A 23742-nucleotide genomic window follows, 5' to 3' on the forward strand; every position below is an offset into this window, starting at 1 on the left:
TTTACTCCTTCTTCCACACCCACCTTCTGATAAGGTCAAAGATTTCAATCCTGTTTTAAACAATTGGGAAATGTGACACTTTCTCAGATTAATTGATATAAATTACACTTCTCATAAGCTAAAACAACATTTTTGTTCCTGGGCCAAAGTTTAACATCAACTGAGAGTCCCTGCACTACTATTCAAACAAAGCCACTTTTAATGGCAGGAGGCTAACATCAAGAATGTTAAATTTGACCTGAGGGACAGAGGAGGAAACTTCATCAGTAGCTGAACAGGAGAAGGGAAGCCAAGAGTTACCTTAAAGTCATGGTTACAATCTATCAGCTTCAGTAACCCAAAGCCTATTCTGAAATAGCCTGCTGAATTATTATTCACTCTTAGTCATCCAGCCTGAAATCAGATTTTTAAAAGTAAGACTGATTTAAATCAGAAGTAACAAATTATAAGGAAATAAAAAGTTCAGATAAAGGTTATTTTTTGTTTTCTCCACTAATTCAAAGCCGCTTTGTGAGTTATTTGCATGTGAATGCAGAAACAAATCCTCTTATATCAATCATTTTATCCACATTTATTTTCTTTTGGGGGGAAAAAGAAATAAATAAAGTGGTGGTACATCATTTTTGTCATCAAGTTTTGGCCTGGGCACATTTTTGCAAACACTCATATAGGCTGCACGTTACAGACTGCTTTCAGCATCAGGCAGGGATTAATTTAGGCTGCTGCATCAACAAGCTAGTTTATTAACATAGAGGAAAAGCCAAAGTGAGGCAGTACAGAAAAATACATTTCAATTAAGCATATTTAACTCGCAATTAAAAAAATAAATTACGCAAAGTACTTCTCTTACATTTGTGTTTGCTTTGCCTTATCTGTGAGTATTAAGAGTAGGGAAGGAAGCTAGACTTTAGCAAAATAACCTGGAAAGAAGATTCCTTTTGCTACTGATAAACGCATTTCTTTCATATACCCATCCCCACACTGACCAGTGAATTCCACATGCTTGAGATATTTATGAGATCTCTTTATTGCTACCCCACTACCACGAAACTGCCCAACAGCCGCTCTAATTTAAGATGCTCTAAATATTGTTGCCATGGGTGACACACGTACATGAAGTAAGGCAAAGCTCTGCTAATAAAAAGGCTTTCACAGTATTTCAGTCCTTGCTCTTAAGTAAAGCTAAAATTTATGGCTTTTAAAATACTGGATCTGAGAGAGGTCAGGTTAAATGGCTGCTAGTAATAAAAGGAATCAATATGCCACAGCATCTGAAGCAGCCAGCAAACTAAATAAACACTTCATCCAAATCCACTTGGCTCTGAATTAAAAGAACATAAAATACTGTATTTATTTTTTTTGCCCTCCACCAGTCCGTGGTTTGCATCACTACATACACTAGAATTCTGCGCAGAGCAACCAATAAACATATATTGGCCAAGTAGCAATTAAACTGCATGTCAAGGCTAGGAGCAATTAACTGGGCATTAACCTTATCAGGGAGCCACTTGTGGATTAGACAGCTACAAACAGGCAAACATCTCCGTCTGGGAAGATTCTGAAACGTATTTACAAAAGCTTCCAAAGACTCAGACTTTCTGTCTCATGCACATACAGGGTACGTGAGCCATTCTCAGTGATAACCCCTTATTCAAAGACCCTGAGCTATACTGGGATCACCTACTGTGGCAATCAGTATGTCCTAAAAGCATAGAAATATAAGACAGTATAGTTCTTACTGCACTTTAAAATGAAGTGGATCAGAAGAAATAGTGAACTTACATCTGTTACTCCTAATCTATGTTTGGTTCAGTTTATAGATTTATTTTCCAAAGTTATGAAAACCTAATTTTCTCCTGCTTATTTTTAGAGTGTTTAAATAGACCCTGTGCGGGTTTTTCACTTTAAGACATTAACATACATTTTGAATTTGCCTGTAGACTACCTGCACAAAATGTACAAATACACCTGCAGTCTATCTATCGACACACACACACCCACACACACAAAGGACCTTGCATAAAAGCATACATACTACTGAACTTGCTTTGCTTATGAGCATAACAAATCTCATCTGGAAGCAGTTTTGAAAAAGTTTGTGTGAAAAATCAAGCTCTTTAATGGGAATACATATAAAATGTTGCCAATCCTGCTACTGACTAAGAGAAATGGTTCTGAGCTCTGGCTCAAAACCTCAGACACACAGAATTTGAAAGGATTATGTAGGTTTCCCATAAGAGCACTGAACAAAAGTTCCTTTTTATTTCCCAATAAGATTAAGATTATTTATAACATTAATATTAAGATCTTAAGATTATTTATAACATTAGTTATAAATAATAATAATACATATATAAGTATATATTATAAACATATATTATTTAATTATATTAATATATATATATATACACATACATACATATATACACATACATATATATATATACATATATACATACATACATATATAATACACATACATACATACATATATATATACATACATACACACACACACACACATATATATATATTATTAATAACTGAGTGGGAAATGTGCTGTTTTCCAGACGGGAACATTCATTCATACTCCTCAGCCTACATGTTTAAATTAGATATAAGGTGCTTTAAGGAATTCAAGAAGGCAGAGGGTCATGTGTGCATAGACAAAATAAGTGCAATTAAACCTTTGGTATTAAGAACACTCATTTTGTCACTCTTAAAACATGAGAAACATTCTCAGGGCTTTCTTCCATGAAAGTGAATCTGTGGAGAAATCATGTCCAAATCATGGAAAATTTGGCAAGAAATTTTTCCTTGTAAACAGCTGCAGTCAAGGGCTTTGCTAAACTGTTCTGCAGTGTGCAAAGACACAGATTTGTACCCAAGGACATCTGGCAGTCTTCTGGAGGTTTAACAGACACAGCTCACAACTGGATTACAATCCCAGCCATCCTTAGAAATCAAGCCAGAACATCACTTCTGCTTCCTGGATAACTCAGGGACCCACCCCATGTGATTTACTGCTGTACAACTCACACTTGTCAGGGGATATATGGTACTATTGACCCCTCAGAAAAGTCAGATATGCATATCATGGTGTGTCCTTTTAATTTAAACCTTACCAAGAACAAAACAAAAATTGCCAAGAATGCGAATGAGGCATTAAATAATATTGTTTTCTCAAACTGATACTTTTCGAAAACTCATTTATTTCTTAGGTATTTAGCAAATATGCTAAAGTTCCCCAGATCTAAGTCTTCTTTCCTCATCAGCCAGTTTTAGTATCCTGAAGATGTCACTCCTTTAATTACTGATTTGCATTTATTATTTTTGCAATACACAGTTTTGCATCACAACAATGTGTTTAAGTTGAAAATTAGATAAGCAAATAAAATTGTCACCTGGAACAACTTACAATATAATCTAATTGTAATGGCAAATAAATATATATAAATATATTTAACTTTTTTCTTGACATTCTTCTGTCTGCACTTATTTGTATTTCTTCCCTGTCCACAAATAACAGCACTGTATTCCCTTTCACTAGCCCAATACACGGAGAATCGATGGAGTATGTTCTTAAACATAATGTAGTACTGAGCTACAGAAAGGTGGGGTCAAATGAAACTGGAAGGTGACTAATACTTCTCATTGACATCTCTCATCAATCAATAGGGATGTGTCTGGAGAAGTTAGTCAAGAATACAATCCTAAGTTATGGCAAAAAAAACCCACATTTCCCTAGGCCAAACAGGGTGATAAACAGCAATGGTATCACTATGCCATAGTGATACTGCAATCATGATCACTTGATATGAGTGCAGCACAATCAAATGATACTTTAATACAGAGAAAACAAAGTTAGCCCTAGAAAAATAAAGTCTTCCTTTAAGTCAAGTCTGAATATTACTGGAAAGCTCATGATTCTGCCTAATGATTCACATTGCATGAACCAGAGTCAAGCTTCAAGTAGATTGGGATGTTCTTGAATAATTAGAGACTAGATCGGTGATATCAGAAACTGGCACAGTACCATGGATCAGCTGCAGAACTAGACCTTAACTCAATCTGCTTCAACTAGCTGGCAGCTGGATCCATTAGAGACATTTGAAAATCAGCTATTACACTGGAGCTGTTTTATGGGACCATGCAATATTCAGTCCCTTCAAAGTAAGTCACTACAGTGCAGTTCCCTAAAGAAATGATGAACTTCAATCTATGCCTAGAATGGGATCCAGTACAACTGATCACAATGCAACTTTTAAGAAGCTTGTGATCCTGGATTAAGACAAGTGTGCTCATGTTAACAGGGACTGCACAACTGGAACAGGACATCTCATTTTCAACAAGCTAGTCCAAGTTTGGGAGCCAAACCCTTTGGGGAAAATCAACAGTTTTCCACTAAGCGCCAACCTGGGGCAGCTCAGTATCTGGCCTTTGACAGCTGTCTGCCTCTGGCACCACACATTGGCATCACACATACTGCCCACAGTATTCACAGATACTTTGCACAAGTGTCAGATGGTAGTAAGTTCAGCCAGAGGTGGATTCAAAGTAGTGGTTTATATGTTAAAAATAGCTCTGTCCTATTTTAGCAATCCACAGACATATCTTTCTTTGCCCCCTTGTCCTGCTAAAGGAGCAAGAAGAAACAAGCGTGTTTATTTTCCTGTCAAATGGAACCTGTTTGCTCTTTCAAAAGCTGTTCTTGTTTATTCAGGGAATCAGAGGTATAGAAAGAAGTAATAGCTTTAAACATATAAACAGTACAAAGATGCCTCACCATAGATGTTCACTTATCTTGAAATACTACCTTATGCTTTAAACACATCAGCACGTGAACTCTCTGAGGCAAGAGCACTTGTATAAACTGCAGCTCACAGGAGTAATGGGTCATAGCATTTTCCCCAGTTATTTCTTTCCTTACGTGTGTGCCTGTGATGAGTGCAGTTCAAGTAAATGACTTCCAAAGTTAATGTTATACTTTCACAAATTTTCACTGTACTTTGTTCTAGTCCCATGGCATTGAAAAATAAATGCTTTAACAAACATTACGTATTTTTAAAGATAGTTTTATAGGGAGTACGTTGGTGCCTTGTTGTTTTTGTTTTGTTTTGTTTTGTTTGTTTGTTTGTTTTGTTTTTAATTTTCTTATTTTAAGTAATGATTCCCTCTGCTGATGTTTTCTTTAGACAAGATTGATGGAATACATCCAAAATATGTTGGATAACATTAATTTCCAAAACATTAACCTGCAGATCCTTAATAATAGCTTTGGCTTTGCTTGAGACTTACAGCTGATTTTAGTAGGATCCAGCCTCTAGTCAGAACACCTTTATGGAGATGGAGTAATTATATTAATGTGCAAAGGAGGAGCTAATATTCATCATCAACCAACCAGAGAAGAAATCTGTGCTTTTGGATAAATAGCACACAAACAGAAAAGATGAAAATATATTTAAGTTAACTCTTCTGTTATGCTAATATGAGTGTTAATAGTTATAAAATTTTCCACATTCCAATGTGATACTGCAGATGACACTGCTGTCTAGCATCTTGACTTTTTTTTATAACATTAATTGTCTTCCTTTCTAGTAATCTCATTTTGAACTTTATAATTAGCTTACTGAATAGTGAGAGGATAGCACTTAGATTTCTCCTTGCCCTCAAAATCCAGATACTCCCCCATAATCATACAGCTTACTTGCTCATGAAGGAAAGTATATTTGGCAACATAAACACACAGCCACAGAACATAAGGCTGTAAATCTTCATTCATTGCAATAATGTTGATTCTCAGCTGTAATTCTAAATACAATGAAGACATACATATATACATACTGTTACTTTGTTACTAACCCTTCAGTAGTTTCTTAAAACTGGACAATGACAGCACAGCATCACTCATATTCTAGAAATCAGGAACTTTTGCTCCAGCCAGCATAAAAGCCAATCTCATAACGATTAAGAACAAAGCACTTCAACATCCTGAACAATTTCAAAGTTACCAAATACCTCACACCGATTTCTCTAGCAATGTCAGAACATTTCATTTTGCCTTTTTAACAACTGGATAGTGCTACAGTTTAACTTCTTCAAGTCAACCAAATGTCTCATGTTCAATCATCATTTTGCTCCAAGCACTTCTACCATCTATATAATAGTACTAACTTACCAGTTCTTTTATATTGAAAGTAAACATTTGCATTTGTATTCTGCCCTGTATCCACCTTTTCTTTAATACAGTATTTTTACCTTCTTAACTCTTTTTCTGACTGAGGACTGGCATTCTATCTGCATTAAGAGGAAAATTTAGTTGTCAGGAAAACAACGGAAAACAACCCATACCGTGGTTGAGTATAAACTTATGGTGATCAATAGCTTCAGTATTTCTGTATTTCTCAAAACTCCATGCATATTATCACACAGTTTATCAGAGCTGTTCATCAATATTTTCTCCTGACCTTTTGTGCATATGTCAGTGTTCATAACAGATAGTACTACACACTGAAGTATTTGCTTTAGACCAGAAAACTAAATTCAGATTTCAAAACGCTGAAGTTAGTGTTACTACAGTAGAAAATAATAATAATAATGCAATGGTTCTTCAACCACACGCTTCATTAGTGAGAAGAAGAAACAGTCCCACAAGAAGGAGTAGAAAGCAACTAGTTGAGCTCATATCTCTCACTGTAAGAGGAAAAGGAAGAAACAGGTAATCAATCACAATTCCTCTTTGTGGCAAAATCCCTGATAACAAATATATAATGGATAACACTTCATTCTGTGAATGCTAAGAGTTTACATGTGCTCAAGAGGAAGCAAGAAAACTCAAGAGAATTAAAACCCACTGAAAATCAGTCAATACATGTAACTATTGCTACCTACGGTCTTTAAATCCCTGAATATTTGAAGGCAAGGAGATAGCTCAGAGAAATAACAAATGAACATGCCGTGTCTTTGTGTTACTGTTAGGCACTAGTATTGGGTGTAATCAGACAGAGAACACTGGCTATATAGACTCTCAGCCCCTGCACTATGAAAGCACACAGAACTGCTAATTGTGAGCCAAGACCTGACTGTGCTGCCATACCAACTCAAAACAGAATATTAATCAGTACCTCCAATAATTTTTGTACAAGTCTAGCTGTATCTCTGTAACATTGGCTCTCTTCAGTGGAAAGACTATAGATCTCTTTGTTTCTAATGTGATTTATTGATGATTTGTCAACACTTTGAAAAGTACAGTTCATCTCCTGCTAAATTCCCTTTATGTTCTTAAGCCTCAGATGTTCTCTATTTTAAACAGAAAGAAAACAGATGTTTTGACACAATATTAATTTACTCAAATTTCACCTTAACAATTTGAGTTCAATGTGAACATAAGTATAGTATTTCAAATGAACACTGCAAACATCAGCCCATAACAGAGCAGATGTCAAGTTCCTTCCTCGTCTTTTAAAGAAGACATTAGTGGCTCACATTTTCTGACCAGTAATGTAGAAGAGCTGAGTGTAGAATTTCCTGATGTTCTTTTAAATGGTTTTTGCAATTTGTTTATTTCAAATTAGTTCTGACAGAAAAGTCCCTTCTCACTTACATGCTGTTCAGAGAAAGTTATTTTTTTCTCAAAATAGATTATTGAAAAACCCTTACATCTGTTTTAGCACAGAAGCCTTCCGATTTGGAATCGCTGTTTTGTCTTTTTTCTAAACAGTGTTGTTACTGACTGTGTAACTCTTCAGTAGCCACACTCTTACCTCTCAGAGAAGACTTAATGATATTCCTACTGTATGGTAAAGCACATTACAAACATATTATTCCTTCCAGTCCATTCAGTTTGATCTAGAAGAGTTACCTTGAGCAATAACTAACATTGATATAGCCTTAAAGCATATGACTGCTAGATTTTAATCGCTAGCTCTTCTTAGTCTGATTAAGTAATTAAACTGCTTAACTGAAAACTAAAAGCAATTGATTTATATCAATGTAATAAGAAATTCTATTTGAAATTTAAAAACAATTCCCTATCAAAGATAGCAAATATGGAAGCTCAAATTGCAGAAGCATATTTCAGTATTAGTGGTTGTAGTATTGTTGGCTGTTTTGTCGTTTATTGATTCCATTTACTTGAGCACTCATTCCTGGTTTCCATTTTCTAAAAAAAATCACTAACAGAATGGGCACTCTCTTGCTAATGCAAATTACAGAGCAAGTGAAGACTCTTCATATACTGTAAGCGTAACTCATCATTAAATGAGGAAAAGAATTGCTGCTTCTGCTTCCTTAGCTATAAAAAACTTCCTTAGAAATGAGTAAAGTTCCCTTCTTTGAGTTTGGATCATAAAATAATTGCTCTAACGAAAGAAAATGTAGAAGGAAGGAGATGGAGCTTTTAATACCAAGTTGTGTAATTTTGAAGAGTTACTCCTGCAAAAACATTTATCAACATGAAGGTCTGAGGAAGATTGAAATGCACAGGGCTATCTGCAAAGTAAATAGCCACTACATTAAGCTAAGAACAAGGGTAGAGGTAGCTCCACATCTGATCACTTTTAAACATTTCTCAAGTTCAAAAGTATCAGAGGTTCCTGCACCCCCAGAGGAAATTAAATACCACACATAGAAAAAGGTGTCAGAATCATGCCAGAACCCCACTAGAGAAAAACAAGAAAAGGAAGGAGGGTGGTGTTGATCTGTAGATGTCTTGCTAGGAAGCTGTGGTTCTCCTCGTCAAATAGAAGCTGAGTGAATATGTTATTTTGGCTTGAAGCAAATGGGTACGCATCTACATATCACTAGAAGCATTCACGATCTACACATAGTTTTTCTGTTGCTTAGGTGTCTTGCAGGGCCAGGGAGCGGTACAGAAGACAGTTCAACTCATCAGAGATCTATTACTATGCTGACTGCCAAGGGCTCAGGTCAGAATTGTAAAAGATGTCTTGTGACTCTTCCGTGAGGGGGAAAAAAGTGTAGAAAAAGAAAAAAAGTGAACCATGAAAGAAGGTAATCTACATACAGATCAGATTTTCCAAGATATTAAGTACTTGCTCTCTGGAAATGACATGCTTTAAGGTTTCATCTTCAATTTGTGCCCTATACTTCATGACCTTTAATTTATTTACATTAGCTAAGATTCTTAATCTTTTTTAATACTATTTCTCCACATTGTTCTAAATCCAGAGTTTCAGGCTCTGAATTAGCTACTTAACATAAAAATGACTCTTTAAACCATATGTAGCTTACAGACTGCAGCAGGATCACTCTACATAGCTCACTATATTAGTAGAGATGCATTTTTATTTGTTTACTTATATAGTAATATTGTACCTACTACATGCTAAATAAAATGCATAATTTATTTGTGTTTTCCTGTCTGATTTTCTGAAAAGGCTCATGAAATTTTAATTCAAGTGGTTAAAGCAACATACTATGTATTAAAATTACATACAGAAAATGACCTTAAAAGAATACTATTAATACTACAAAACAAAGCAGAGTGCCATAGCTGAGGTGTCCCTCAGCTCCCTGTGGACACAATGTAATACTTTTATGACCCAAATACAGGATGACAATTCTATGTACATAACTCCAGCTTCTATCTTTCAGGAAAGATCAACAAATACTTTATTCCACATCTAGAGCAATTACCCCCCTTCCTCCCCCCCACCCTTTCCTACTCAACAAGCTTTTAATACCTGCTCTGACAACAGCATCAAACAGTTCTTTGCAGATCTTTCTCTGAAACACCTTACACACCACAAGGGTGCTTTTTTTGCTTTTTTTTTTTTTTTTTTTTCTTTTTTAAAACAAACAAACATTAATTTATTTTCTAAAATGTCATTTTATGATATGAGTACTGTGTGCTTCTCAGAGACAAGGAGCTGAAACAGAAAAACAAAGATCAATTCGGGTTCCCAGTTTAAGATTCTCGAGACCTGATTTCCCCCTTGCCTTCCACTCCCTCTTCTGTGGCTTTGTGTGTACGTAGTATTTTGTGGGCTTGGAGCACTATTACCATTGACTTCCCCTCACAACCTGACTACTTTAAAATTAAAACTGGTGGGTTTGTTTGCTTGTTTTTAGAAAAGAAACTCCAGAAGCTTTGATCAAACCATTCTGGCTTTTTTTTTTTCCCCCCCCTCAGAAGCCAGCATCTGGGTGGATAATGAAACAATAAAAACAGAGGCATGTGAATAACTATACTATATTGGATTTCTCTTTTATAATGTTTCTGTTTGCCAACAGCAGAATCACAACTGGTATCTTAAAAAACAAACAAACAAACAAAAACCACAACCTTTTTTTGAATATTGGAATTTTTGCCAACTGCGGATAGGAAGAAAACTTGTAATTACAGGGAAAACAAAAAACAAACAAAAATCAATGCCAGACCCTCGTGTTCTGGTCCTGTGGCACTACTTTCACAGCAAGACTTGAAAACTGCCACAGCAAGTTTACTGAGGTTTTGGTCTGCAATCTTTGAAAGTCAAACCAACTTTCACTAATGGATGCAAGCTTCTAGTACTAATTTCTAGCTCTGTCTGTCCTTCACTTTACTAGGTTCTGATAGCTGCTTTAGAGAGGAATTAAACCCTGCAGAAGCTTTCAATATAACAGTTAGGATCCCACTGCTGACAGTTATTACTCTGAGTTATTATTCTGAAATTCTGTAAATTGCAGAGTTAGCATCTGCCTCTCTCTGCTTTGCTCCACGTTCACTAGTCACACCTACACAGGATGCTTCCTTCCTACTCCCTTCAGTCTGTCAATGTACCAAGTGAGCAACAAGAGAACAGGAAAGAAGCAGACCATCTTCCTAAAGAAACAACTAGTATTGAAAGAGGCTGTGGAGCAAATGTCCCCAGGACCTCACCAGCCACTACCTGCCTACTTGCTGGTCATGCAGGACAAGAAAAACCACGAGAAAAACAAGAGGCAGAAGGCTCTACAGGAATTAATGCCAGCATGGTCAGAAGGACTCCGTGATGTCCATGGACTTGGAAATCTGGAGGTGATGCTTTTAGGCCAAAGACTGGCTCCCACACAGATACCCAACCCACAGTCTTCTTTTAGACATAAGGACCAGCTTGAATCAGAAGGAAGAACTAAAAAGAGAATTTTTACAACATAAGCAGAAAACCAGAACAGTGGGAATCAGATACAGAATAACCTTACAATCGCCATCAAACTATGGAGAAAAAACAGCTTTTTAAGATCACCAAACATACAAAAGCTTGGTCTCAAGTTCAAGAACTGGAAAAAAAAAGCAATCCTAACAGAGCTCCAAGCCCAAGTTAATGATTCCTTCATAACCAAATAACTAGACCAACAATGAGCTGATGGGTTCATGGTTTGTTCTGGATAAAGTCCTCAAAGCTAACTGTTCTGAGCACTGGATTAGACACTTCCCAAGTCTTCAGTTTCAATATTAATGTTATGATATTTGCTGGTAACATTTAATAGGGAGTCAGTGGTAATACAGAAAAGGATGAGCATACAAATTGATCCACAACTGACAATAAGGGAGTAATCAGAAGAGGTTAAAAACAAGGTCGCTCACTTTGGTACAATAAAATTAATTTCTGATCTAGCTGAGCCTGCTCAGTGAGAGAATATCTGAAACAAGACACTACGCTGTGACAGCCAAGGTAATTCCACTACAAAGAAAGAAAACCTATGACAAGCAGCTCTGATCACCTTTGTTCAAGGCAGAAGATTTCAAAGTGCAACAGTTACAAGGAAGAGTTAACAAGTGATGCATTCAACAGGCAGAATTAGCACTAATGAGAAAACTCATCTTGTAAGACATTAGGCAGAACAATAAGGCAAACAGAGGTATACTTTCAAAGAGGAGCATAGTGCCACTGCCTGAGACAGGAGAAAAGTACCTGCTGGTAGTTGATTGGAATTCAAGAAAATGCTCACTACTCCTCTATGAGATGTTTTCCATTTGGGTTGCCTCTGGTATACAAAGCAAAAAACTGTCCTTCTCTTATGTCAGGAAAAAAAAAAAAACCAAAAAAACCAAAAAAACCAAAAAACATTCCAGTAGGGCACTTAATCAGGAATGATATTCTGGGAACTCATGGAGTGCTGTGCAGGTACTCACCTAAGCTAAGTAGCACAGCTGTCCTGAAAGATCCACTAAAAATAATGCTGTTCCATAAGACATACAAATAACAATGCAATTCTTTTCTTCAAAGTTAATTTCTGAAGTGTAGAGCCACGCACAGCTTTTATTACATGAAGATGTACATTAATAAACAGCAAGACATTTTATACAGTGCAACATTATTTCAACTAATATGGAAGATAAACACTGTATAAGATATTATTCCAGAAGTGAACTGGACTAGAAATATCAGTTAGTGATAGCTGTCTTCAAAATTGTTCTGACTGATGATATGGCAGCACAACAGAACTTCGTAGTAAAAACAGGAATGAGAAGAATCACTGAAAGCAGAGAATTATAAATGTTTCCCTGCTGAGAATCAAGCTTCAAATGGGAAGGTAAGTGGTGGATATGTGGAATTACAAAATAAAAATACCTTCCCCCACCCCAACACAGCACAACACACCTGCGTTGTGGAGGTATGTGATTTTTAACTTCTGGTCAGTTTAAAAAAAAAAAGCAAGAGTCCCCTACCTCACTTCAGCCAGTAGCTCATTTAATTCAGTGCTCTTCTTGTTACATCTCATACTCCAAAATGCAAGTTAGAGGGCCAGATGTATTATCTGGGAAGTTTTCCAAATTCATTAACTCTCTGGCACCAATGATTTTAGGATATTCACTGCCAGCACTAAATATTATGCCCTGCTCCTGGAGGGAAAGGATTAATAAAATGAGGAATTAGGCAGTGGCTGTTGGTCTCTTTGGTCACAAGAAGCCACTAAAAGAACCGCAGTACCTGCCAATGCTAATCACAGCCAACTTTTCAGTACTAAGTACTCTGAAGCTCTTTCTAAACATCTGCAGAACATTCACAACTAAGCTTTAAGAAGGGCAGATACTGCTTGAAGAAACCCAAACCCAAGGAAAGGGCTGGCAGGAAGGCTGTAACTCAAGTTCTAGCTATAGGGTGGTAAACATCACCCAGACACATTACAGTTACATCTGTAGTTTCTCCTCAGTCTCAGAACATATCATCTGGGGCAATGATTTCTGCCTTCTGAAATAGATGCAGTCTCACTGCCAGCAGCAAAAAGCTGATGACTGAAGAGCCTTATAATGTCCTAGCAGTGGAAGAGGCCTGACGGATCCATTTCTTGTTTTCAGCTTTCTTTTAAAGGCGAAGGAGAGAGGAGCTCCATAAAGAAAAACAACTGAGTAACTCATGTAGGCACTTTCATGCCACCATCAGAATGGGTCTCTGATTTATAAGTCAATATACAATATACTCCCACAACTCTAAACATTAAATTTGTTTTTCTGGCTGCAGTGCTTTGCTTTGAATAACCATGGTTTGAATAGAAAGCACAAATTTATGTACGCTTTACATTTTCTCAAACTTACTGTTTCTTATTCTTTGATTAAGATTAATGCCAACTTTCTTGTTTTACATTCTGCCATCTCCAATCACTTCACATTTAGCAACAGTTCTTACTATTTCCCTGAGTATATTCCAGGATCCACAGACTCCAAGACCTCCAATTCTAATAACCTCTTCTGCAGAATGGTGATGCCTACTATTCCCTGCAGCACTGTGTCCTAACGCAGTTATACTACTTCAACATTCAGAGAAGCCTTAATTTCCACATGACACAGCACTGTTCACGTAGACACATTCTCCTTACTTAAAAGTTCTTCTGCCCTCAAATCAGCCCAACTTAGAGCAGAAACTTCCAACAAATACATGAAGCGTGGCAGACAGTCACATGGAAAAGCATCATCAGATCACAGTAGCGGAATGCATGTCCCAGGTTACGGGTGATAGCTCATGCCAGCACTGTGCAATCTACCAGAGTATTTCAGCTTGCCACAAATACAGACCTCTGTAGAAAAAGCCTTCACTCTTGCCCACTGCAAATGGACACAGACCATAGAAAGATGATCACTTATTTCACATATTATGCTGTCCTACAGTAAATAGACACATTCCTTACAGCTATTGTAACTCTGCATTTCTGTTTAATTTTATACAACCAAAACATTGTTTCTTTTATAGCCTCTTGATCTGCTTCACTGAACTCTGCACAGAGCAATACTCAGCAAAGTGGACCAAAAACAGAAATAGCAACTATGTCATATAAACATTCAAATACACCCCCAAGTTAATATAGAAATGTGTCCAGATTCCCTTCAGGAAAGGAGAAAAAAACAACAAAAAATGGTAGAATAAATACCAATGCACATGTATCTCAGCTGGAAAAATTGCAGTGTGGTGGATTTTACTTCTTCTACTCTTTTTTCTACACTTATTTCTTCCCCTTTTGTAACATACAGCAGCAATGGTGTTGGAGCATGACATTTCCCAGGTAACATTAAACAAAATTCCTGCCCCTTCCTCTGCTTCTTGAGCAAGGAATGATCCCCAAGGAAGAAAGCTGTTTGCTTTGCAATCCTCGGATGCCAACAACTCACACTGGGTGATGCATAATTCCCATACTGTTAAGATGTGATGGAAAGGAATTAAAGCTTTCACCTCTAATGTTTACTTTTGAAGATTGCAGTTTGGCTATCTGTCAGACCAGGCCTTTTCCTCTGAGAAAAGACCATCATTACTGCCTGGCAGATTTTCCTTTCCAAGTCTACTCATGTGGAAGAAAAGAGGCATTCCTGACACCTAAAATCACTCTCTGGTATCTTGGTCTAATAAACTTTAAATGGCAGCTATAGCCAGCACTTCCCCAGCTAAGCATTCACCAGAGAACTCTGTACAGTTCCTAATGGTGGGAACTCATATTTCACTTCATGGGGGTCAAAGTGAAATATCTGTCTTTGGCAACCTTACCATGCACAAGCTTCCTTCAAAGAGAAGCTCAAGTTGCTAGACTTTTAGGTAGATGTACATTCATTTTTGTCCTTAAGATGAGGACATGAAAAGGACTTCTGCTATTTAAAACACGGTTGTTTTACCACTCTGGTAGTACAGATTATTCATGGGTGATACAGTGAAATAAAAGTTTCCACTGAACATATCATTTTAGAGTATCATTTTTTTTCCTCTGGTGCTGCAGCTTTCTGTGATCAGTAAAATGACCCCAACAAGTCTCCATGGCTCTTAAGGAAAACTGTCCCTCTTTTTGTCCAAGCTCACTATTCCGGCTCTCATGAAAGCCTCTCCTTGCATATCAAATTCAGCTGTTCCTGGGACTGCTCAACCTCCTCTCACTCCCCAGGGCAGGACCAGAAGCACAGCATAGCAGCCTGGGCACAGCTTGAAGATAGCCACAGCTCTTTAACCAAGTAACAACACACAGGCAAACATGCACAAAGCCAAGTTTAACTGGCCATTAAACAATTTTTTTCTCCACACATAAAGAAAATTCAATTTTAGTTTAGCCTTCAGAACAAGAAATAGAGATTCTAACATGCTCCTCCACTTCCACTCTTTCAGCACAGACATCTCTGAAGAACTGCAATTTTTCTTCCGTTCGTGCTTTCTCTCTCAGATGTATCTCTCTACCACCTCCCACCCCAGTCAACTTCCTTCAGCTCAGGTTGATCCCAGTGATGGAAACCAGTCAGTTACAAAAAACGTTTTTCTCCAGAGCTCCTTTTTTCTTGCTCCCTCAGTTAAACCAGAAGAATATCATTATTTTCTGCAGACCTTTTTTTTCTGCAATGTTAGCTCCCTACAGCAGCTCCTCATGGAACTGCAAGAGGAATAATGATTGCACAGGAAAGAAAAAACACATGGCGAGGCATTCAGGAATACAATGGTATCCTAGGACTCTTCACATGGTGACAGGACAATATAAAATCAAATATGCCATGTTATAAAACCTGTATTACAGACTCCTGGCTTCATAATTTTGCTGCAGTCATTCTATGCTCAGCCCTGCTCCTCACCCTAAATCTTGTATGAGGACACTGGGAGAAACAAGTTTCTACTGCAAGCTTGTTGTTTTTCTTAAGAGCTCAGATCCATTCACCTTCATGACCACAGCTCAAAGACCAACAGGATACTCTGCCCATAACTTAACACAACACAGATGAGAGTCATTAGCAGAACACAAAGATAATTCATAAAATTTAAGTGAATCAGTGATTTAATAGAGGATTCTTGCAATTAAAGGATGAAACAGCAGAGATACTCTTCATTGTCCAGAGGCATATTGTCTTTCTTTGCTCTCCCGACACTGAGAAAGTATTTATATCCCTGGCAAGTAGAAGACTTTCTTCTTCTTCGTCTTTTTCTTCTTTTTGTTTTAAAAATCAGTGTAATTTTGTCCTTCAAATTAGATAAGGGTATGGTTAGACAAAGCAGATCTAATAGCTGGATGCTTCCAAAAAGCACAGTTCTCACATCTATCCTCTTGCAGTTTCCCTTCTGGAGGTCAGTCTCTCAAAAGGGTGTTTGAAGGAGATAAGCCCAGTGCTACTCACTTTTCTCTTTCCCATGTTAGGTTTTTGGCTGGTTTATTACTCTCAACGATCTCAACATCTAAGCTATGGGACTTAAAAGAAAAACATGAACCTTGCAGCTGCAGGTAGGTGTGAAGGTGACCAAGCATACCTCTTTCAGCAGCAGTGAATTTTTAGATTAACACTAATATCAAACTCCACCCTCAAACAAAGGATTTATTTTTTTTTTAATCAACAGCTGACTTTCTCAGGACCTAACATAAAAGGGGTCACAATGATCATCATCACACAGCTAATAAAGTCTTCTAGAACAAACAGAAAAAAGTCAAAAGAAGAGATACAGCTGGTGAGTTACTGGGGGCACAAAATGACTCCTCTTGGAGAAAAAGTGATAGCTTGTTTCCTTCCATAGAAAAGATCCAACACAGCTCGGTTGTCCATGAGAGCTGCTTATTAGCCACATGCGCCTGGCAGGCAAGAGGGACTGGCACTCAGAATGCTTCTTAAACTGTTCTTCATTCACATTCAATGATACAAGTTCTGTTAATATGGAATAACTGAAGCACAGGAACTTGTAAGTTCAGCCTTTTCCTGAGTCAATGAAACATCCAACTGCACACAGGAGTACACAACACACAACAGTACCAAAAAAGAGTGCTGCATTAGTCTCATTTTTAATAGCCTCTTTAAAAAAAGGTATCTGGAATGTCCAGTTTGAGCTTCTCTAGCTTGAACAGAAAGTATTAGAACTTTACAAGAATTCTAATTTTGTTTCCTGCTACTTCTTTTCTGTATTACTTACAGAACTGCCATTGTATTGAAAAATAAAGTCCACTAGAGAAAGGGTAGTAAAGCCTTACTGGCATAGAGTACTAAGTAAATTATGTATCTCTCTGGTTTCATTAGACAAGCTATGTTTGAAGAAAAGACCAAACAAATAAACAAACAAGCAAAAAAAAAAAAAAATCAACAAAGATAAGTTGGTAGAAGCTGAAAGAAAGCCAAGCATTTTAACTTTAAATTACAAATCCTTATATCTCACAGATACATAATAGACACAGGGCAACATCCTTGACTTTAGATCTTACCTACCAGATGAACAGTAAAAAATATTAACTCTGCAAGTGACCTGCAGGAAAAGGGAACCTTATTTTTTATTTCTTGGCTGCATGTGTAAACACAGATTCTCAGATAACAGCAATTTCACTGGAAACACACAGGCCAAAGGAATGTTCCGCTTGGAGAAGCATAATTGAAGTTAATAGTAAATAGAAAAGAATTGTGCAAGAAGAGAAGTCCAAAATAAAGGTAAAAGAATAGAAATATTTTGAAAATATTTTCATCAATAGACCAGAAAGCTTAATACAAAGTTTTAAAGTTTATATCCTAGAGGAACACAGTGCTGGTAATACAGTGCCCTGCATCATCACAAAAAGATGCACTGGTATTGCTCAGGTACATCTCAGCCTACAAAGCAAGCAATTCCTCCTTCATGCTTGCAAGAATGACAGACATAGCCACATAGTGTGGTTTTATTACGAAAGAAAAATGATAAGAGGTAGAATCAGCCCATTTCTCACAAATGCAAAGGCAAGTGTCAGATTCTATACGCAAGATTTCAGTTAGGTAGTGGCAAGCTCCATATTTGATATGCACCTCACTTGCATAGGTCAGGCAGCTCAGCCATTTAGAAGCCTTTTTGACTGCAACAGGGATAGACCTAGTTACTATATAAATTCTTATGAACTCAGAACTAATCACACTGCCCCCTTTGAAAAGCTCATCTTTAATGCTATAGACTGCTGTAAAAAGGCTTGTTCAATAAATTAGGAATATGCAGAGAGGAGAGGAAAATATTATTTCCCTAAACACCACTTTGACACAACTGTGTTACCTGGAAATCAAAAGCAAAACAGGAACCAAACTTTCTACAGTGGCACTAGTCCCATTCTATCCAAACATGCCCACTGACATCCACTAAGCTTTCTGTTGCCACTTCTGTCCCTACCACAAGCACTCAGCAAAATCCTTGGCTAAGAAAAAGCACTTTGTGCAACATAAACATGTATAAACTACTGGATTTTGCCAGTGTTTCACTAGCTCAACCTCTGCCTGATCCCTTTAAAAAGTTTAAAAAGGACTGTTCTTCTCTTCTAAGCCTGAACTCAGGCTGCAGCAATAAGCTTAGCCTAGCACCTACTCATACTTTCACCAAAACAACCTTCAACTACTCAGTGTGCCCGCATGAGGCCATATCCTGCACCTCTGAAAAACAGAGTTTTTCAAACAAAAAGAATGTTATGTTTGTATTTGAAAACTTACCAGCAGCCAGGCATACCTTAGGTTATAAGAATGAAATAACCGACAGTGTAGCAGCGTTATAACAGCTCTTCTACTCTTATGAACTACTTCCTAAAAATGGTTCCTGTGTTGGAATATAACAGGCTCAGCGTCCAGAAGCAACTTGTAGCCATCCTCAGAAAACAGTTGGGGGTCATCCTGCCCCATTGAGCTTTAAAGTCAAAGGGAAGATTTATTTTCACTTGCACTGATGCAACCTCAGCACTGCACAAATTTATTTTATCTACCAATGCAACACTGGCTTTTGCAATAGGCAGGAGTGCCTTCCTGAAGGTAAGGATGGAGCTTATTGCATTGCAGTGGGTCATAAAATCTAGAATAAACTAACTTTTCTACCACTCCTGCCCTAAACCATAATCTTAATCGTCATTCTAGCCTTAATGAAATGTGGCACTAAAAGCATGCAGAGATGCATCAAGACCTTTAACCCACTTTATTATAAGCCAACTCCAGCCTTAGTATGAATCTCAATTTAACAAGAGTTCAGTTAATCCACATGAAGCAGTACAGATTGGAATCTAACAGAGCTATTGACACACAGCTCTCACCAAAGCCCTGACCTTGTAGGATTAAACAACATACCTCCTCAAACCTTCTTTCCCAGAATGCTGATCCTACCCAAGGTTGAACTATAACCATGTAATAATAGTGGCAACAAAACATAAAGTAAGGACCATTATTTGACAAAATACATCCTTCAGATTACCCCAAAGGATTCTTTCCTAATTGGGTAGGTACCCCTTGCCATACAGCATTAACATAAAGTAGCAAAAGACTCAGCTTAGTAACAGAGCTACCCTACAGCACTCAATAGTGCCAGTAGCAATCCATAGCCCAGAGTTACATCTTCTGCATAGAAACCAGCAAGAAAATAAGATCTGCAACTCATCTTGTCTCAGAACTGTCTCCAAACATAATCCAAGCCAAAAGCATGGTCTAGTGACATTAAAATAAAAATAGGAAAGCTTTTTTGCCCATTTTGCTAATTAATATGTCAGAGCTCATAAAGAAAGACTCATCAGCTTTTCTCCAGCACTGCATCATCTGAAAAAGCTGTGTCAGCAGAGACCTCAGCAGACAGTCAATACATATTAAAAGTGTTCTAAGCAATAAATCAGAAAGAAAAAAAAAAAAAAATTGGAAGGAAAAAAAAAACCCCATAGCTGCAAAGAATTCAGTATGCTGTATTCAATATAAATCAGGTTACATGTGTTGTAAAAACAATCCTGCCATTCCCTAGCTGTTCTGTAACTACTTTTCTAAAATGCTAAAGAGATCATGAAAAACGGAGCTCATATTCACTGATTTCTCATCTCCGAGAATTTGCTCTGCTCTAATATAGAGGCCCCACTTGTCTGCTTCTCATCCTCATGGGTAGAATGGTGTTTAAGGAATGCAGGTTCACTTTTGCTAGGCGCAAGGAAGACTGCAGTGGATAAAAGTCCTCCTTACAGAATTTAGGGAGAGAGGATATCTTGCACACACACTTTGCCCCAAAGGACAAAGTCGGCCACACCAACATAGCATTCCAGTACTTGTGCAACGGTACTGCAGAAAGCATTTGCAACTGCACTAACACCTGGAAGCTTTGCAGGAGTAGTCCTCTGAAAAGAGACCCGCTATTGGGAACCAGAATTCACTGAAGCATTTCTATTGCATTTCAGTAAAGGTAAAATACAAGAATGATCCTCCAGCCATCTTCCCATGCAACATGTTTAATTTCAGTGTATATCCAGATGCGCATCAGATCTATTTTTTTTTTTTTATACAGAAAAGAATATGGAACAGTTTTTTGTGGGTGAAGTATATGAAAGGGCAGGAAGACGATATGTACAGCAGATCCTTTTCACTCCTTGGTCTTCTGCAGAGTTGTAGTAACACTTTATGAAACGAACACTAACTCCTGAGCTCAGTAACATGTAACATGCAAGGGATACAGGAGCTATACCAAAAGCTGGGACAAAATGCTTCAAGAGCCACTGCCTCAGAAGGAACAGAAAGGATATTTCCCCAGAGAGAATTACTCATCTGTGTATTTCATAGAACAAGTCATGTTGAAGGAGAGAAGGGATAATTGCATTGATTGTCAGTAGGTGATAATTAATTCTGTAGAGAAATATGTTTAATTTCCTGAAGTCTAGAATGGGATGGAAACTCTTCTTTATATAATGAGAAATTAAGTGTTTTGCTCCCAGCACAAGAAGCTGAAATATCTCCCTTAGAGATTTCTTTAAATGGGTGCCTACAGGAAGGCAGCAAAATGAAAGATGTTACAATAAGAGTTGTGCAAGGCAATAGAGTGCCAGAAACGTATGTACATGATGCAAATTCCAAATATCAAACAGTAAAAAGAGATCAGGTAAAAAGAACTCCATGCTCTTGAACAAACCTTTAATGGAACAATAAGAAAGCTGAAAGTGCAGCTTCATTTCTTTTCATGAAGGGATAAGAAATGGAATCTTAAAGGGGAAAATAATATTTTAACAGTATTTAAAGAATATTTAAAGTGGACAGAACCAAGAAAATAATTTTCACTCTATCCTTCTGAGAAGCAACTACTTCCTTTTATTCTAAAGGAGGAACAGTAAAAGAAACACAGATAAGACAATCTGTAGGAAATCTTGGCTCTTAGTTGATCTGCTGACCACAGAGATTTTAGCCTATTAGAAGAAGATCTGAACTACATGCAAGAGGTTGATGGAAGGTAAGGAAAGCTAATGAGACAAAAGTCAGTAAACATGGATCCACATTTTCATATAAAATTCTTAGGTGTCTTTGAATGAACAAATTTGAAAGGCACTTTTTCAATAATCAGAAGAAGTATGCAGAAGAAAGATCAAACACTGCTAAAAATGGTATAAAGCTTAATAAATCTGTAATAACTGACTGACAAAGATTTCTGATGTCGCAAGGTTTCTGGTTCTGGTGATCTGTGGAATACTGCATGATATTGCATGCTTGTAGTAATTTCTCTGCATAGGATTAAAAAAAAAAAACCCACAAGGGCAACACCCTTCGCTTCTCCTACTTGACAAGATCCTTTCTTTGAAGCTTTCACATTCCCAAAACAAGAAGTTGAAAGATGTTTTCTTCCTCCACAGGAGCAATAATGTTACAAGACATATGAACTAGCTCTTTATTCAGAAAGAGAATCCATGAGGCTCACAGACTTAGGAAAGAAGCCAAAAGAATGTAAAAAGAATTTGTCTACTTTAAGTTCAGGGAAAGGTCTTCAGATAAGGAAAATCCATACTAGAGAACTACAAGATAACAAAAGCAAAGGAGGACACCCAGTTGTACAGGGAAGGAATATCATAAACAACCAGGAATTCTCATAGCTGACCTTCCTTCACAGAAACTCAGCTTTTTAGTTTTGACAAAGGAGTGGAAAAAACCAACGTGCAATCATACAGAAAAGGGTCAGCCAGAAACTTCAGGGCTTCCTAACATTAAAAGAGATTGCTGAATAACTTGAGTTTTCTAGGAAGTTTTCAAGGTTTCTCATGTCAGCTTATCCGTGCCTTGTGAAAAATTACAGTCTTACAGCATTTCCTTAAAAGTTCCTTTAAGAACTGCAAGTTGTACAGTACTGTGGTGTGGTAACAGTAATCTCTATGGCAAAAGCATGATGGAAGGAAAAACTTTTTTTTTTTTAACTGTAGAATTATTTTTTGGTGTGTGTTATCTTTAGTAATTCTGGTAGTGGAAGTGGAACTTGAAGCAAGGAGAAAAAGAAAAACCACGTTCTTCAAAGTTTCTATTGTTTAAGCCACAACATGATGTGTGAACCCTCATTTTCTTCAGTTAGCAACACCTGAGCTGAAATAAAAGAGATATATCTGTTCCTGAAAATGACTCAGCTACATATGCTGCTTGGCAAAGAATATTATTAATTCATTGCTGCACAACCCAGAATTAAGGAATACGAAGTAATGACTTAATTTGCAATCCATTTAGGCACCACAGTTTGTGTAGGCTGACTTCATTTAATGGCCATATAACTGCTGGCTTTTCCTCCAAAACAGAATAGCTTACCTGATCTGTGTCCGGCCAGGGAACCAACTTTGCTTTCATCTGCCACTGTAGGAATAAAAGAAAAGACACAAAGATCAGAAACCTATTGAAATTCATATGCCTTTGAAGCACTGTCAAATTATTTCAGATGCACACCAGCCTAAATCTTTAAATAATAATCATTTGTAAAAAAAAAAATATTTATTTTTACCCACCTAATCCACCTGGGGCGCTTCAAAGGCCAGAAACCTGAATCAAAGCTCACTGAATCCAATAAAAGCAGTCCTTGTGGGTTACAGATCAGGACCCCAGCACTTACACGCTCAAAACTGAGTTGTCAGAAGAGCAATTGCATTTGTAAATAACTCATCTTGCCAGACAAATTACAGGGCATACGAGAGCTGTAACACTTTCAGATCAAAGACTTCAATTGGTAAAAAGAATCCAGATGTGGAAAGCTTCTCATGCACAGGACATCTCACTGACTCACAGGACCCTCTGCAGACACTGAGGTCTCCAAAAATATCATCTTTCTAAAGGCTTGTGCTTTTGTGATGCCCTGATTTGTTTTTCAGTTAATCATACCTGTGTAGAATTTCACAGCATCCTTATAAAGACAGATGTTTATAGCAGTAACAGTTTGCAGACAGAGTAGTGGAGAAACAATTTCTGAATGTAACAAAAATAGTCATTTCTACTGTATTTCAGTTTATTATCATATATCTCATGAAAATAATTAATACACTGTCCCAGAGGGCTGGCTGGAAGAACTAATCACTATTTCTTAAAATGAATTCTATGCAAAGAAATGGTGCAAATGTAATGTTAGG

The 23742-nt window shown here is 37.3% G+C and overlaps 1 protein-coding gene across 3 annotated transcripts in view; it reads right to left on the reverse strand.

Annotated features, from left to right (window-relative positions):
- PARD3B (par-3 family cell polarity regulator beta) overlaps nt 1-23742 on the reverse strand; it is a 359537-nt gene that overhangs the window by 138111 nt on the left and 197684 nt on the right. For all 3 annotated transcript variants that reach the window (XM_015868265.2, XM_085553339.1, XM_085553340.1), the window contains one exon: nt 22934-22978. In XM_015868265.2, coding sequence (XP_015723751.2) covers nt 22934-22978 — 45 coding nt within the window. The remainder of the gene's footprint in view (nt 1-22933; nt 22979-23742) is intronic.

The sequence above is a fragment of the Coturnix japonica genome, chromosome 7, assembly GCF_054131305.1.
Source record: "Coturnix japonica strain WE chromosome 7, WE-NBRP24, whole genome shotgun sequence".
Classification (NCBI taxonomy): domain Eukaryota; kingdom Metazoa; phylum Chordata; class Aves; order Galliformes; family Phasianidae; genus Coturnix; species Coturnix japonica.